Source organism: Amblyomma maculatum, chromosome 11 (genome assembly GCF_055883805.1).
Source record: "Amblyomma maculatum isolate TAMU_Amacu chromosome 11, ASM5588380v1, whole genome shotgun sequence".
Lineage (NCBI taxonomy): Eukaryota > Metazoa > Arthropoda > Arachnida > Ixodida > Ixodidae > Amblyomma > Amblyomma maculatum.
Window position 1 is genome coordinate 137,978,478 of NC_139354.1, and position 18,163 is coordinate 137,996,640.

Consider the following 18,163-nt stretch of genomic DNA (forward strand, 5'->3'; position numbering starts at 1 on the left):
TCCCCCCGTAATTCAACAAATCTGTAGTTACCTGATCCTCTCCAGCTGATTCCCCCCTTTTCATCAGATACTTTGGTCATCTGATGAGAAGAGAGGAGTCGCTGGAAAAAGATTTTATGTTGGGAAGGGTTGAGGGTCACCGGAGAAGGGGTAGGCAGCGAACGCGATGGTTAGATGGCATCCTCGAGGCGCTGCAGATGAAGTTCTGTGATGTTAGGAAGATAGTGAGAGACCGGAAAGCGTGGCGTGATATGGTCCATAGGGTCACGAAGAGTCGGACACGACTGAGTCACTGAACTGAACTGAATGCTTTCTTGACCTCACCATTCGTCACTGGTGGAACGTCTGACTGTTTTTCCCTACCCGCCAATCTCATTACGGTCCTGACTACTTTGGCTACTGTAGAGATCTGTATAGAATTCGTCGGCTACTTTGACTATCTTGTCCATATTCGTGATGACGTTGCCCGCCTTGTCCCTTAGCGCATACATCTGGTTTTTGCCTACATGCCAAATTTCTTCTTTACCGCTTTAAGGCTTCCCCCTTCTTTACAGCATGCTCAATTTTCTCCATGTTATACTTCCTTATATCGGCCACCTTGCGCTTATTGATTAGCTTTTATATCTAGGCCAATTATGTCTGGTCTATTGGATTGGAAGCTTTCATACTCTGGGGTTTCTCAATTAAATCCTTTCGTTTTCTTAGACAGCTTACCGGTATCCTCTCTAACTATCCTACCGCCTACTTCTACAGCGCACTCAGTAATGATATCTCTGAAATTACTGTTCAGTGCTTCTAGGGTAATGTCGCCGTCCTCGGTTAGAGCTGAATATCTATTCTGTAGCGAGATCCTGAACTCTTCTGCCCCCCCCCCCCCCCTCACCGCTAATTCGTTGATGGGCTTCTTTCTTACTAATCTGTTGCGTTCCTTCTTCAGATTTAGGCTAAATCGGGACCTCGCCATCCTGTGGTCACTGCACTTTCCCGATTAACTCTACATCTTGCATAATGGCGGGGGTTGAACACGGTATGAAATCAATTTCATTTTTAGTCTGCCCGTAAGGAATTTTTTATGTCCATTTCCGGTTCTTCCGTTTGCTGAAGATTCATGATTCGTAACTTATTACGCTCTGCAAACTCAACTAGTAACTCCCTCCTGCTTTCCCTAGAACCAGTGCCATGGTCACCTACTGCCTGGTTTCCTGCCTGATTTTTCCCTACCTTGGCATTGAAGTCGCCCATTAGTACAATATATTGCGTCTTATCTTTTCGCATTGCCGATTCTCCATCTTCACAGAAGCTTTCAACTGCCTGGTCATCATAACTACATGTAGGTGCATAGGCCTGTACAACCTTCAGTTTATACCGCTTATTAAGCCTAATTACGATGCCTGCAACCGTCTCATTAATACTATAGAATTCATCTATATTACCCGCTATATACTTATTGACAATTAAACCTACTCCTAGTTGCCGCCTCTCTGGTAAACCTCGATAACACAGTACATGCCCATCCTTCAGTACAGCATATGCCTCATTCGGCCTCCTAACCTCACTAAGCCCTATGACATCCCATTTCATGCCCTCTAGTTCCTGTAAGAGCACTGCTAAACTAGCTTCACTAGCTGGGGTTCTAGCATTAAATGCTGCCAGGGTCAGTTTCCAATGGCGGCCTGTGCAGCAGAGCCAGGTATTCTTAGCATCCCCTGCTGCGTCACAGGTCTGACCGCCGCCGTGGTCAGTTGTTCCGCAGCCGCTGGTGACTGAGGGCCGGGGTTTTGTGGAACTTATCATGAGATGTTGCGGCCAATTACTGCACCAGGGTGGCCAACTCCTGTTCTGGTGAGGGAGTGCGTTGCCGGCGGTGTTCACCGGCATCAGGTCGCACCCCAAACCTGTTTATGCAATTCCATCGACACGCGGATTTTTTTTTTATCCGGTGGAGAATTGCGCGGCATCGATATTTGAACCCCAGTCCTCTTGCATGCGAGGCGGATGTTCTACCGCTGCGCCACCCCTGCACTGTTCAATTAGCTTCATCTAATCATTTCCTGCCTTCAGTGAGTGTATATTACCTTTAGTTTGCGTTCACTGACACCACTCGTTAACACTCGCCGTTTGACCCGCTCAGAGGCAACCAGTCAGGAAAAAAGTGGCATGACCCTATCGTTGAGGAGACGGATTTACGCTTCAGCGCCTGAGTATGGTGCTGGCCTGCTTAGAGATGCGGCTAGAGGGAAAATTTGTGATGGCGCTTTGAGTCAGATATATTTTTGGTGGTGACTGAGGAAGAGAGGGCTAGAGCAATAGCCGCCTCCTTAGCCTTAGTCAGATGTGGTTTAAATGGTACCTGCCATGCAGGGCACCCGTCACTGCGAACATCAGCTATCTCTGGTTGTGCGCCAGATAGATGGAGCGATGCATCAGTGTACCCCATATTGGGATCCCCTCCATAGAGTCTCTGCTGTGTCAGTGCCCGGATCTTTCTGCTTTTTGATCGCGTTTTGAATGCATGTATTTTGGAAGTGGTGACCTGTAGCGCAGCTCTTGTTTCCCGTATGGCGCTGTTCAGGTGTCTACAGAACTAGTGTGAGACATACCGCACTTTTCCCTTCTTTGAACCAATTATTATTATTTGGTAGCTCTTTCTCCCGCCTTTTATTCCAACCTTCCTCACATTTCTTAAGGCGAGGGCCAGGTGCGCAAAGAGAAAGAGTCCCAGATACCGTGCCTTCCCTTTCCTTTATATAAAGGAACTTATAGTTTTCAAGTTCGATATCCGAGCATCATAAGCACAGATCCAACCCATCAGGTGGTTGTATTTTCACAACGATCTTTTCAGCGATGCGCAACCAGACGTAAGGAAATAGTGAAATACGCCCAGATAATGCTGTTTTGCCACAGCTAGGTTTATGAACATCTGTCCAGCATTCAATCGAAGCTGAATATTCGAAAATATTAGAATATTCAAAAACTCTATATAAACCAAGCAACAAGCAAATTCAATTCACATTAAAAACTTCAAATATACATAAGCATCTCCTTGCTATGCATGGACAAGAAAATATCAGCTGGTTAAACAGGCAGATGAGCTTCAAACTACCAACTTTGAACAGTGAAAAAATATACTCTGGTCAGACCCCATAAATGTGGCTAGTTTATGTGTCGTATGGAAGCGCAGCCATACACAGTACGTCGTGCATCGGCATTTCATTTTCGCTTGCTCGACGATCTGCCGAGGACTGATCGGGCGACCGTCGGCCGATGCGTTTCATCGGCGTCGCTGGTCTCGGAACTTGTCACACTACGACGACAGGCGGTCGTTGGTCGTGCTGGCGTCGTTGTCGGCCTAGTGGGACTGACCGGGGCATCAACGACAGGATCGACCAACCGACCCGCCGACCACCGACGTCGGCGTCGCGTCGGCCTAGTGTAAACGGGCCTTTAGGGATCAGGGTAGATGGAGAATACCTCAGTAATCTGCGATTTGCTGATGACATTGCCTTGCTAAGCAACTCAGGGGATGAACTGCAAATAATGACTGGTGACTTAGAGAGGAAAAGGAGAAAGGTAGGCTTGAAAATCAATATGCAGAAGACTAAGGTAATGTTCCACAGCCTCGGGAAGGAACAGCAGTTTACATTAGGTAGCGAAGTACTGGAAGTAGTAGGCGAATATGTCTACTCAGGACAGGTAGTAACCGCAGATCCGGACCATGAAAGGAAAATAACAAGAAGAATAAGATTGGGATGAAGCGCATTTCGCAAGCACTCACAGATTATGACTAGCAGCTTACCGGTATCGCTCAAGAGGAAAGTATACAACAGTTGCATCTTACCTGTACTCACCTATGGGGCTGAATCGTGGAGGCTAACCAAGAGGGTTCTACTTAAGTTGACGACACCTCAGTGGGCTATGGAACGAAAAATGGTAGAGGTAACATTAAGAGATGGGAAGCGTGCAGTGTGGGTCAGAGAAATAACTCAAGTTACCGGCATTCTAGCGAAAATTAAGAGGAAGTGGACATGGGCAGGACATGTAGTGCGAAGAGAGGATAACCGATGGTCGCTGGTAACGGGTCGCTTGTTATAGCTCCGAAAGGCTGAAGGCGTGGCCACAAAAAGGAACAAAAAAGAAAATGGTCACTGCAGTTTCAGTACAGTTACCTTGAAGTGTATCTCACTGCTGCTCGCAGATGTGAAATGCTGCTCGCCCGGGTAAACAACATTTTATATGATGTCTTTAGATAATATGTTAATAATAGCTATTGACAGTCAACGAAATGCTTCTAGAATACACACATATACTATCCGTTCATGAACAGTCTTTTGATAATTGTCCCACATTATTGAAGAACTGTATTTTGAGTCAATGAGTCAAACTGTTGATTGAGTCAATAGGAGCTTAATACAGATTCAAAATACCGTTGACAACCATTTTTGTAAGGAACAATTTTGGCAGAAAAAAATAGTGCAATGCAGTAAAAGTGCGACGTGCATATGCATCTAGGGCGAAAGTGAAAAACGAGCTTCCGAAGTAATTCATCAATCATTTCTACCTGTGCTCCACTGCGTAAACATCATTGCCGCAAAATGAAGTGATGCGCTGGGCATTTTCCACGCGGTGAAGAAACCACTGCACCGACAGCTGGCATTCGCGCCACCCGCCAGTAATACCTTCTCTATAGAATATAGACTGCACAGCCTGGGCCCGACTGCTCATTTCATTGATAACATTATAATTAGCCTCTCGAGGGCTGGTTAAGTAGACGAAGATAAAGAAATAAATACAAGCCTGCGAAGAAAACGACACTACAAAAAATAAACATACGGGAAAGGGCACATTTGGAACAGTATCGAAGCGTCCACAAGAAAAGCAAAAAAAGGCAGTCTAAAAACGAATGAGCTTCACAGGAAGAAATGAAATGTTAGCCTGCTTCACCATGGTATAGTTACGAGACGTATAGTGCACTGCTGTGCTGCAGCAATGACATGCCACAACCCTCTCTCTATACATAGATATTCGATCAGTGTGGAAAACTATGTGGCAGGGTGTGGATGAGTTTTCTATCCATTACTAGTACGAGGAAAGGGAAATAATTGAACTGAAGACTTAAAATTTCTTAGACACTTAGGAACCCTGAAATTCCACCAAACAGGTAATGTAATAAACCTTGCAATGTCGATGTCCGGCTGTTTCGATGGTTTTAATTCCGAAGAAACCTAAATCTGTAATCTTAGCGCATAAGTTTCTGCATAATTATCGTCTTGAGATGCTACTGTTACCAAGACTACCGCGGATGATTCTATTGGCCTCGAGATCGAGCAGAGTCGCCACCTTGAGGCTCAGCGGCGAAACCTACACAGTGTGGAAGCGTTTTCGCGTCGCGTGCCAGCCCGCAGTGATTTACGTTCGCGAGCAGCGTGTACAGGAGTGTTTTTGTTTGTTTCGCGGTTCCTGTGAGATTTTGCTTACCCATATGCCTCTTGCAAAATAAATAATAAGAGTCTATAACCCCACGCTTCATTAAAAAAAATACTTGTCCGTATCGAGCATGTCATGCTTGGATAAGGACATCATTCATCGCGGTCTTCGGTGCTTGAGATCCTTTGACATGCAATGTCTCAAACGAAGTGGTACTGTCGTTAGCACCGTGTCAAAGCAAAACAGGTCGCTGCCGTCAATAAAAGTTAATGGAAACGCTCAGAAATCGCATATTCCCGTTTCTGTTTGGAATAACACAGCTACTGAAACATATGCCACCGCAGACTGCTTCATATAGCAGAATGCAGTTTGGACAGACCACTCTATGCCTACTATGCCTTCTGTATTCACGATAGAGTTGTGTGAGTACTTTTTTTTTCTTTTGCTTTTAAACCTCTCGCAGTGTCTCAATGGTAAGGGCGCTCGACTGCTGGTTTCGAGAACGGGGGATTCAATCACAACCGTTTCAAAAGGCGCTACTTTGCTGTGGGATTTGAATGCACAATAAACAATCCCACGTGGTAAATGTGGTGTTAATAATGAAAAAAACAACAACACCAAAACCAGCCTCTGCAATCATCCGTCATAGCCGATGCCACTTTCATGCGTTAAACCCGGGCCAATGTGCATTTCTTTTCTTTTTTTTTTTGTTGTTGAAGGCTTCTGTGCATCCGTAAAAGTTTTAGTGAGCACATTTTGCTTTAGAGAAATGCTCGAATGTTTGAAAAACATATTCCCTGCACCTAATTGTTACCTTAAACATTACATAATACACCTAAAATAATGTACTTTACTGGTCGTCGTTTCTGACAAGGGGAGTAAAACAGCTTCATGCGGGCTGAAATATCAGTGTTTAGTTCGGGAAGAAATACATCTTTATAGTCGCATGATAAGATGACCTCCATTTTTTTTCGGAATAGTTTTATATCCGGCATCTGTTTTGGAAGCAACCCTAATATTTTACTTCGCATAAGATTTAGTCACTGCTAAATAATAAGTGATAAAAAAATTTTCAGCCTGTAAAATTGCTTCCCAGAACATGACAGTGCCCATGCGCAGTTTATAACGATGTCTTCGCAGCGAGTAATTCGTAGCTTGCACTTTAACGTTAGCGAAAATTAATCGCTGATTAATGTAAATTCTGTCAAGTGTGTAAAAGTTCTCTCACATGGTGAAATTTATTGGCATTGCAAAACAAAATAATTACACTACTAATTTACCTTTATATATTAACATCAGACACATCAAAAATCCCATATACTTTCCTCGGTTTCAGGAAATCATTTACAGCTAGTGGCGCATACAGTAATACACTATCACATTCAATGACAGTGGCCGCAAAAAGCACCTCGGCAAATTCAATCCACTCAGCGCTGTACACGTGAACAATCAGCTTTCCTGTGCGGCGAGGTTTCCTGTATAGTGTCGGCGTGATCTCATTTTCGGGGAATACTTGTGCGTGGTTGTCTGGGCCAGAGTTGATGTGCACTCAGTCCAAAGCAACTCGCCACGCAGTGCGCTGCCAGTTCTACATTTAACCTGCTTAATCCTCGAGTCAAGCACAATATAATGAACCAGGCTTTCTTGATTTAATCTAAAGTATTGCAGGTATCTGCGTGGGCTTGACACTAAATTCGCCGGTCTCACTCGCACGAGACACGCGCAAACTGTTTAAAAGTCGATAAGAAAAACAAAGCTGTCATTAGGCAGGCCCAAGCATTAGGTGCTTGAGCGCGGTACAGCGCAAGAAACGTGCAAAGTAAATCTGGAAGTCTGGTGGTTGCGTGCTTTGTTTTCCTAAACTCCGCTCTTCTTCTGCTGCATTGGCGAAATCCTTGGATCGTTTTCTGCAATATTGCAGAAATACTGCAAAGACACGTTTTCATCGCCAACAAACCTGCCGTAAACTCGGAAGCAGACCTACGCAGCGTGCGTTTCTGCGAGCGCCGCCGGCTGCCGATCCACACTACCGGAGTGACGGTGGCGCCACCTCTAGGTCGATCTTGCGGCGAATACCCCAACAATTCATCACACATTCGCAATAAGGAAGCGAGAAAAAAAAAGAGAAATATATTGCGATTGGCTGGAATTAAAGAAAATACCATTCACTTCCTTTACTTCGCTTCGCAGGCTGGTAATGCAGTTTACTCACTGTGCCTCCAAGCCTGTGGTCTAGGTACGTTATAACTATAATAATAATGCGCTGCCATCAGCATCTGTTGTCAATCAATATGCTGCAATAGTTCATTCGATTTCAGTTAATCCGGACCTCCTGTTTATGGCAACCAAAACATTGTTTGGCAGACAACCATGATCAACCCCTCCTTTGCTACCTCGCTTCAAGGACGTATGCCGAGAACTGAGGGATACTAGATTTCCTTCCTGATATTGCTCCACGACATAGTTGCACTTTCGCTAAGCTGAAGCTTTTCTTGTCTTCCTGACTTTTACCACAGCTTCATAAAAATAAACATCATGCGAGCGTATACTACAAGAATACCTTACACTCCAAGGTAAATACGTAAACTACACAGACTTTTATACATGCCACTCAGAAACATGAAATCATGTCGAAAGTTTTGTATTTCAAGGCAACTTGGAGGAATTGGCTACCGGACTGTGTATCAATGTTTTGATGGGGTATGTTAGGCTGGAGTCATTGCTCGACAAAATAATAAATCAGGAGATGGAATGTAGCATCGTCTATGCAATCGCCCTGAGCCTATGCAAACGCGCATTTCTGAAATGCAGTTGAACGCTCAGTAGGAAGCATCGTATAAACTGTATACAAAATGACAAAATGCCACATCTCGAAGACAGGGCACAGGAATATTGCGCCTTATCCGAAGGCACACTTATATTAAGTGCAATGAGAGCTTGGAATGAGGAAATAGCGAAAACAAATCCTGCCAAGGTTGCATACAGTTTGTACAGCGTACGCTCAAATATGATATGACAGACAGAAATAATAATGAAGTAAATAATAAGCTACACACGGTGAAGCCCATAACAAAAAAAAAAGTTACCGACGATTACGTTACTTCCTAATGCGAAATTTGAGCGCAGCAAATAAGCTGTTTCACCTTTTCGATAGATTGAGGCAAAGAAATCGAGCAACACATGTATGAGCTATCTCAGAATTTTTTCGTCTCGCTCATGGCTCAGAAAGAACTGGCAGATAATTTCGCAGTGGCGAACGGCAGCGGCAATTTCGGCTCGGGCGGTGCACATATATACGGTACTTTCTAATGCGAAATTTGAGTTCAGCTCGTCAGCTGTTTCAGCTTTTCTATAGATTTAGGCAACTAATTCGAGCAAGACATATATGTACAATTACAGACAACTGGTTACGAGGGACAATGGCGACGACGACGCGAAACCCAGGAACAGGCGCCAAAGAGCTTAATGCTGGAACGATGCCATTCGAGACATATTTTGAAAAGCGAAGTTTTTTTTTACCGTGGTGAACTAGGTGTATATAAGCAAGCTACATCAAAATATGATGCTTTTGTCTGTGAGTGTGTGAATTCTCGGTTACTGCACATGTTACCCTGCAGTTCGGTGTGGGCGCTCGCATTATTCATGAATTATCTTTGTGTGCACCATTTGTGGTCGCGTCTTCCACTTGAGCTGTGAAGCGTGCCTTTCATAATTGTTTCACACGAATGTAAAGGCGAAGTGTTGGTCACTTGTTTCTGTGGACACCTGAATCGCGCCGGAAGGGGAGGAAGGAAGGTGAGAGTGAAAGTCCACTTGAGCTCTGAAGCGTGCCTTTCAAAGTTGGTTCACATGAATGGAAAGGCGCAGTATCTGTCACACTTGTTTCTGTGGACACCTGAATCGCGCCGTAAGGGGAGGAAGGAAGGTGAGAGTGAAAGTCCACTTGAGCTGTGAAGCGTGCCTTTCATAATTGGTTCACATGAATGGAAAGGCGCAGTATCTGTCTCACTCGTTTTCTGTGGACGCAGCAACCGCGCCGTAAGGGAAGGAAGGAAGGTGGGAGTGAAAGTGGAGCTGGTTACGAGGGACAACGCCGACGCTGCCGCAAAATTCAGGAACGGGCGCCAAAGAGCTGCGCTCTAAAATGAAAGAAATGCACACACCAAGATTATCTCACTGAAGATATGTCGCTTTCGCATTGGGCGCGCATGCCATGTAAGCAGCTGGTACAGCGGTAAGACGCCCGACTACTATGCTGGGGTATCCGGGTTCGATCCCAACCGCGGCGGCTGCGTTTCGATGGAGGCGAAGGAAGGAAGGAAGGAAAAACTTTATTTAACCCTATAATAATAATAATAATAATAATAATAATAATAATAATAATAATAATAATAATAATAATAATAATAATAATAATAATAATAATAATTGGTTCGCAGGAAAGGAAAGGCGAATTATCTGTCACACTTGCTCTGTGGACACCTGAACCGCGCCGTAAGGGAAGGGATGAAGGTGGGAATGAAAGTGGACAGCTTCATCGCTTCCCTTACGGCGCGGTTCATATATTACTTGGCGGTTTTCGGGACGTCTTCAGAGATGTCTGCTTGTTGAATCCACAGGAGTTTTCTCCGTCGACCTGGTCCCCTTCTGCACAATGGTCGGTTGCCCTCAGTCCAGGGCTCCGCTGGCTACTGCCGCCCGTTGGGCTCGCTGTACCAGACCTTGCTGGTCCTCGCAGCTGTCGCTGGGCAGCAGAGTCTCTCATTGCTCCGCACTCGGGTTTCGAATTTTGGGGACCCCATCTATCTTTTAACAGGCCCATGTGATGTGATATAGTGTTGGTTTTTCATCGCACCACGGACATCTGTCCGCGTATATTGTAGGGTGCATTTTGTTTAGTATGTGTAGATTTGGGTATGAACCCGTCTGTAATTGTCTCCAAATGACAGCTTCCTCTCTGGTGAGAGAATTGTGCGGTGGGGGATATCGCATTCTTCTTCGTCTATAGTTTTCTAGTATGGCCGAGTATGCCTTGGGTGCTGGCAAAAATTTCGCGGACCCGTCAGATACTCGGAAAGTAGTGTATGCTCGAGCTATCCTGTCAGCCTCTTGGTTCCCTGCCACCCCCATGTGCCCCGGTACCCACAAAATTTTGTGTCTGGTCTTGTTTTGTTCGTGATTTTTAATTCTGTCGCTCGTTTCGAGGAGTATACGGAGCGCGTGACGACCAATCCTACCATTCATGAAATTTCGACAGACTGCTTGAGAGTCCGTGAGTATCGTTAGCGACCGCCCAGTTATACAGCCCTCCGCCACCGCTAGAGCAACGGCTACTCCCTCGGCCTCTGCTACTGTGCAGTGTCGGATAGAGGCGCTGGTCACTTCGCGTAGAGACGAATCGACCACCGTGGTCGATCTCGATAACATTCGGATAACAGTCGGTCTCGATAACATTCCCATTGTGTTCCTAAAGCGGCGTGCTGAGCAGCTGGCTCTCTTACACAGGATATTTAAGGCGACACTTGAATCAGCTGCCCTGCCTACAGACTGGCTCGTTGCAAAAGTAACCCCGGTTCATAAATGTGGCAACAGGTCACACATAGACCCATACCGGCCAATTTCTCTTACTAGCTGATGTTGCAGATGAACGGAGCATGTCATTAACAAACGCATAATTACACAATTAGAACACAACAACCATATTTACGCTAAGCAACATGATTTCAGGAAAGGCCTGTCCACGACAGCACAGCTTCTGGAAATTTCCAATGACTTCACAAAAACAATTAATTTAGGACTTCCAACAGACGCAAAATTTGTAGATTTCTCCAAAGCGTTCGACCGTGTCCCTCACTGTCGTTTGATTGAGAAAGTTAAACTTTTTGGCGTAGGCTCTAACGCTGTTGCGTGGATATCATCTTATCTTTCCCGCCGATCACAATACGCATCAGTTGGCAATGCCGAGTCAGACAGCCTTGAGGTGTTTTTCGGTGTTCCGCAGGGGCTGTTTTGGGTCCATTGCTTTTTTTTTGTGTATAATAATCACATATAATCATGTGTGGAGCCTAAAATAATAGTACTTAATTTCGCAGACGACTGTGTTGTGTACACAACTGTTCGGTTTCTGGACGATTAAATCAGACTGAACCTCTCACTAAACAACATCGTGAATTTGGTGTGAGAAATGAGGTATGAAGTTCAATGTCAACAAAAAAAAAACGTGCATCAGCTTTACTCATAGAAAGGTACTGAACAAATAAACTTATACTGCAAGGAGCACAGCTATAACAAGGCAGGTCAGACACAGTGAAATATATAGGTTTGACATTTTCAAGCTCACTCAACTGGGCTACTCACATTGATAACACGTGCACAAACGCATTCAGGCAGCTCAATGTCTTGCGTCGGAAATTGGCTACAGCACCACCCCATGCCAAACTAACTGCTTTTAAAACCCTCGTTTAGCCGATACTTGTGTGTGCCAATATCGTATGGTCCCCGCACCAATCCTATCTCGTTGATAGACTAGAGAGAATACAGCGCATGGCACTCCGTCTTATTTACTCCAGATACTCCCCGTACGACAGCATTACTTCACTACGCAATCAAGCAAACATTTTGACGGCGTGTCTCTGCCATGAAGTTTCTTTATATTCTTTATCACGGGAGTATAAACAGGTCAAATGAAGTACATCATGTCACCCATTCAGCATTCACACAGAATTAATCGTCATAAATGCATCAGACCCTTTCCGTCGCATTGTTACAGATTTAAGTACTCATTCTCTCCTTGTTCTATTGAAGCGTGGAACCGTCTCCCGGAAGAAATTGTGAATGTTGATTCTGTTGAGGTATTTGAAATTGAAAATAGGGCACTTCTGACTGACTGACTGAATACGACTGACGGGGAGTATCCTGCTGTTCATTACAACTTTGGTTTGCGTGTTTCTCTTTTTCGTTTTTTTTTTTCTAAATTGTAGTGTGAATTGCTTTCTGCGCTGTTCCACTTCCATTTCCTTTTTCGCTCTGTAATTTTGCTGTTCTTTTATTCTTGATTGTTTGCCTTGTGACCCACTCCTCTATCAGCCTGTAAATGCTTACAGTGTCTCTAAATAAATAAATAAATAAATAGGGTTAAACCTGTGGCCTCCGCGATCAAGCGGCAGCGCAGTTGATCGGAGGAGTTTTAACAATGGTTAAAGCATCGCCGTTTAAAGCTGCTGCTCCTAAGGGGCGCCACATGTACAGCTAAATCTGAGCGGACCAGACTTATAGGCATAGAAAGTGTATACAACACTGCTTTGGCCCCATTCTAGAATTCAACCCAAATTATCTGCCTTTTTGTGCAGCTGAACCGGACCCGTGCCAGCAGTCGGACACGGGCACCTGCGTGATGACTTGCACGGGCCTGTCTTTCGAAATGGGCCAGTGCGTCGAGAAGATATGCCACTGTCTTAACATGGACGACGTGCAGCCCGGCACTAGGCTCAGCGGTAAGGTAACGGGAGGTACTCTGCGCAGCTAACAGTGAGTCCGTGACACACTCTGCTCTGTGCACACAATCCATTATTTTAACACGATAAAGTTAAAGGCCCCATCGGCAGACAATAGAGATTTAGCTTGGCGGAGACGTACTGACGTAAATGTATGCTGGTTTACCGTGCCCCTCTCACGCAGGCGCAGTGGCCGCGATTGCACTCAACCCTGTAAATGCGCGTTCGCAGGAGGCGTCCGGAAAATCGATATACGTCTACGTCAATACGTCTCCGGCAAGCTAAACCTCTCTAATATCGACGTAACCGGCCAAAAGAACGTAGAATCGTGTCGAACGGTATAGAAACAGTTGTAATTCGCTGTGATCACCCGGGAAAAATCTCGGTGCATCTTGCGCTACAAGGTGATAAAGTTACGCCTCGCGACAACAAGCATGAGCATAGAGTACAGAATCGATCCGCGCGCTACAATAGCAGCGATAAGGCGCTTGCTGGTGGCTGTTAAAAAAGAGAAATCTAATATTTGCGGCAGTATGTTGTAACTAGCAACAAATGTTATTGAGCTATTTGACTAAATATTACTTGTAAGTTTGGCGGAAAGCCGTAAATAGAAATTGATGACGTCATTAAGTTATATCCCTGTCGAAAAAAACTATAGAACCATGTCAGACTTACGACAAAGTATTCTTTAAGGTCGCCGCCAGCCATGGACTGGAGGCCATATAGAGCAGACCGTCTGCATCTGCATTGACAAAATAAATGTTTTCCAATCCAATCCAATATAGTTCTATCATAAACGTCAGATGTTTCTGTAGTTCTGTATTACTTTTTTGTAGTTCTGTAGTTTTTCTGCAGTATATTTCCGTTGTCTGTACTTCTGTAGCACTTTTCTGTTATAACTATAGAAATTTGCAATGCTACAGAACATTCTGTTGCTACAACAAGTTTTCCGTCAAAAAACGCACAGAAAATTTGTCGTAACATCAGAAAAGTAATCTTTTACCGATTGGAATGAGTTGCAGAGATGTAGAATGTCGTAACTAGAAATTGCTGTATCCAGTAACATGACCAACATGACATTGCGAAGTGGCGAGATATGTCGTGGCTAGAAATTCTTGACTTCATCTAAGTGACCAAGATGACTTACAAAGTACAGTTGTATGTAGTAACTAGAAAGTGATGAACTCATTCATTAAGTCATGAGTAAGTACAACTTGCAAGTGGTGTGGTATGTTGTAACCAGAAATTGATGTCATTTATCATATGTTGACAGGCAAAGCTGAGTAGTATGTTTTAACTAGGAATGAATTGGCTTTTGGGTTTTAAATGTCGAAGTGACTCAGGTAGAGAGACGCCGTAGTGAAGGGCCCCGGAGTAATTTCGACCACCTGGAGATCTTTAACATTCACTAACATCGCACAGCCCACGGACGCCTTTTTCATTTCGCCTCCATCGAAACGCATCAGCCGGCGGTCGGGATCAAACCCGCGTACCCGGGCAAAGTAGTCGGGCATTTTATTCCCTGCACCACCGTAGCGGGGCGTAGGCTGTAGCTAGACATTGAGTGTGTTGTTAAGTCACGTGATCTGAATGACGCGCCAAGTGGCATTGCAACAACCTAGGGCATACATTTTCATAATTATGACGTCATCAAAACGGAGTGATCAGATTGAGTTTTAAAAGTAGTGTAGAATGTCATAAGTAGACAACAGCATCAGTAAAGAATATTAAGGTGAAAGCCTTCAACTGTTTATACTGTCCACCACGACATACTTTCGTTACACTATAGCTAATGTCATGTCGCATCCTGTTAGCGGCCATTTCGAAACTTTAGTCAACAAGAGTGTGGTCAATGAAACTGATGACGCCATCGATGTAGCTGTATTTAGCCATGATTATATCATGATTTCATTTGTCATAATGAGGGATTTATTGGTAATTAAAAATTATATCTGCACCGGGAATCAAACCTCCATCCATCTGATCTCGAGCTGAGCGCTTTAGCCAACTGCGCCACGGCTGGTATGGTGAAACGCACATCATAATTCTCCTTGTCTAGCGTGAGAGTGACAGTAGCGATGCCAATGACGCCGCATTTAGTGATAATGACAATGACGACATTATCGATGATAATGACGGTGCAATTATTTGATAATAATGATGAGGGCAAATGGGATGGACCGTGTGCATCAGCAACGCTCACGATTTTGCATTTCTGCAGTTAGGACTCCACAGTGGTCCCGAAAGTTTGATTATCAGAAAAGGAAAGACACTGTATCTGTCACACGTGTTTCTGTGGGCACCTGAACGCGCCGTAAGGGACTGGTGCGATGAGAGAAAAACGCTGGGATTAGCCTTTTGACGCTGGGTGTGTCGCTGGTATCCGCGATGCACTGGGAGAAGCGCTGTATGTGCGCTGGGGCCGCACTGGTCCCAGTGCCTCATCCCTCAGGTGCCAATAGGGCAACAGCGTACTCGCAATCGACCATCGGGGCGCATATGAAAAATATGGTTTAAAACGAAGGCGGTATCTTTTTTCTAGAGTTTCCATGTTTAGATAGGTCGTTTCGAGCGTTTCGAGCGTTTCGAGAGAGACCACGACCGCCGCGCCTCGATCTCATGACACACTGACGATTAACGCACAACTAAAGCTGGAACTGAATAATGTGGGCTACCATGCATAACCAAGTTCACAGCTGATTTTAAGGGCACTCTAACACAATGATTACTGCCAAAATGTTCAATGCGGGCTCAATCGCAGGCGAGCGTAGCCTGCACCACGGCCCAGTATAAACAGTAGAAAGAAAAACTAAAACGAGGAGGAGGGTAGTTTACCGAGCGATGGGTCCATGAGAAAAAAAAACAGCATACAGTGCTTGTACTGCATAATATTTGGCGTGTTTCTCAAGCCTTTGCGCTCCTTCTTGCTCTGTGTAAAAAGCAGCCGAGCCCTCCCTCGGTCATCGCAACGTTTCCCGCAATGTTTACATACAATAAGGTTTAGTTACACGCAATATAGGGTCATCGCTGCGGCGCTTGCCGGTATTGAAGCTTGGTCGCACTTTTTTTCTTGAAGGTTTGTACTAAAGCTCCGTGTTCAGCGAAAATTACGCCCACGGTAGCAGAGCACCACCCAAGAGACGGCGTTGGTAAATTTGCCAGCGATGTCAAATTCCACATGTTAAAATGATTCCAGTGCTCAAACTAGCGCGCATAGGCACCCAAAACATTAGTTGCAAGTCGTGAGAGCAGACAGCAAGCTCCAACGATCAAGACGTTGTAATTGTTAGAGCGGTAGCAATGGAAGTCGCAACCTTATAAATGCGGGTCATGACATAAAATGCTGAAATGTTTCAAGGAAATCCAGTTCTTGGCGTGACCGAGTGGTTAGCGTGCTGCGCTAGTGATTGATATGTGTATGTGTGTGATGTTCTATATGTGTAAAATCTGATTAATAAATTAGGCAATAAAGAAAAAAAAAGATATGTGCCTAGGGACTGAGTTCGAGGCGCTTTGTGCACTTTTTTCCTTTTTTTAGGTTTTTTTGTGTACCTACCTTGTTTCGTTACTTTGTACTTTTTAATTTTTATCCCACGCCTTTTTTCTCCGGGCGAACAGTGCTGCCAGTGCGGAGCGTCTCAGTATGCCGCGTCCCAGTGCGCCCAGTTTCCAGCGTCATACTGGGACCATAATCAGGTATGGCGCTGGAACCCAGTGGCACTGGTTTTTGCAACAGGGTGGGGAGCGACTTAACCGTCAAAGTATTTTTCCGGGGGAAGGAGCGGGTTGGTAGCTGGCGCCAAAGTATCTCCTGGGCCTTGGTTAATGAATTATGTGGGGGAGGAAAGATGCGCCTTCCCAGGCTTAAATGGCGACTTATATCATGGAACGAGAGCAAGCCCTCCCTCGCGCCCACAGGAAACGAGGTACTCACCACCCGGCAGACGACATCTCGGGCGTGAGCCTTCTCGTTCCTGGGATTATCCGAGTGAGCTGGAACCTATATCAGTTCTATCGTCCTACCAGGGACTGGACTGGCGACAGCCGACAGACGGCCGCTCCCAAAATTCCGTATTGCTGTTTTGGAGCTTCGGTAGAAGCGACGGCCAGAGCGACGGCTCCTTCCTATGCAGCCTCGGAGGGTCTACACACGTACAGTAGCTGAAGCTAAGCTTTTGGAAGGCGTGGACTCACGGGCCTCAGTTACCGCATAAATCACGAAACCTCGGTCCGTCTCTTCAAATTCGACCACATCTACGTAAACAACCGACTGGTTTCCTTTCTATTGATGCGTAGTGCACGTGCGCGTGCTAGTCGCCTGCCTTCGTGGTGAATGGGGTGCATGTTCTTATGGAGGGGCTTGATAACTTTTCTGATTGTTGTGGGTATTTACCTGTGATCGTCCGCCATGGATTCAGCATTGATACCTAGCCTCAGCAAGACAAGCCTCCCAGCTTTGGTGCGCGCCAGTCTGTAGTACTGCGATATTAAATGTGCTTGCTTGAGTTCATTAAGTGTATTGTGCATTCCAAGTGCTAGCAGCCTATCAGTTGAGGTGTTTCTAGATAGTCATATGCTTTCTTGTAAGCTTGCCGGATAAGACAATCAACCTTTTGCTTTTCGTCTTGGTAAAGGTGCAGATAGGGCAGGGTGTAGACTAGCCTGGTAATGACGAAAGCCTGAATGAGTCGACAGGTGTCGCGTTTTTTCATGCCCCTCCTTTTGTTGGCAATTCGCTTGATTAGTCTGGCTGTTTGGGTGACTGTTGTGGTCAGTTTATCTAGAGTTGCTAAATTTCTGCGGTTACTCTGAATGAACATGCCTAGGATTCGGATGGTGTCTACTTGTTTGATTGAATTTGGTGGCTGGTGACGTCATTCTCTGTCGCTCAATCAGGTGCGCCGCTGAAGGGCATTTTGGACCACTGAAATGCGATGTGGCACCTTCCTCTCTTCCCTTACAGCGCGGTTGAGCTTTCTCTCGTTCCATGTGCTGTGCGATGCGTCCGTGTGCTGTGCGATGTCAGCGCACGTTAAAGATCCCCAGGTGGTCGAAATTACTCCGTAGCCCTCCACTACGGCTCCTCTTTCTCTCTTTCCACTTTCACTCCCGCCCTTCCCTTACGGCGTGGTTGCGGTGTCCACAGAAAACAAGTGAGACAGTTACCGTGGCTTTCCCTTCCTATAAATCAATGGTTGGTTGGTTGGTTTGTGGGGTTTAACGTCCCAAAGCAACTCAGGCTATGA

The 18,163-nt window shown here is 45.3% G+C and overlaps 1 protein-coding gene across 2 annotated transcripts in view; it reads left to right on the forward strand.

Annotated features, from left to right (window-relative positions):
• LOC146175055 (uncharacterized) overlaps positions 1-18,163 on the forward strand; it is a 153,029-nt gene that overhangs the window by 66,843 nt on the left and 68,023 nt on the right. For both annotated transcript variants that reach the window (XM_084583476.1, XM_084583477.1), the window contains exon 4: positions 12,774-12,917. In XM_084583476.1, coding sequence (XP_084439602.1) covers positions 12,774-12,917 — 144 coding nt within the window. The remainder of the gene's footprint in view (positions 1-12,773; positions 12,918-18,163) is intronic.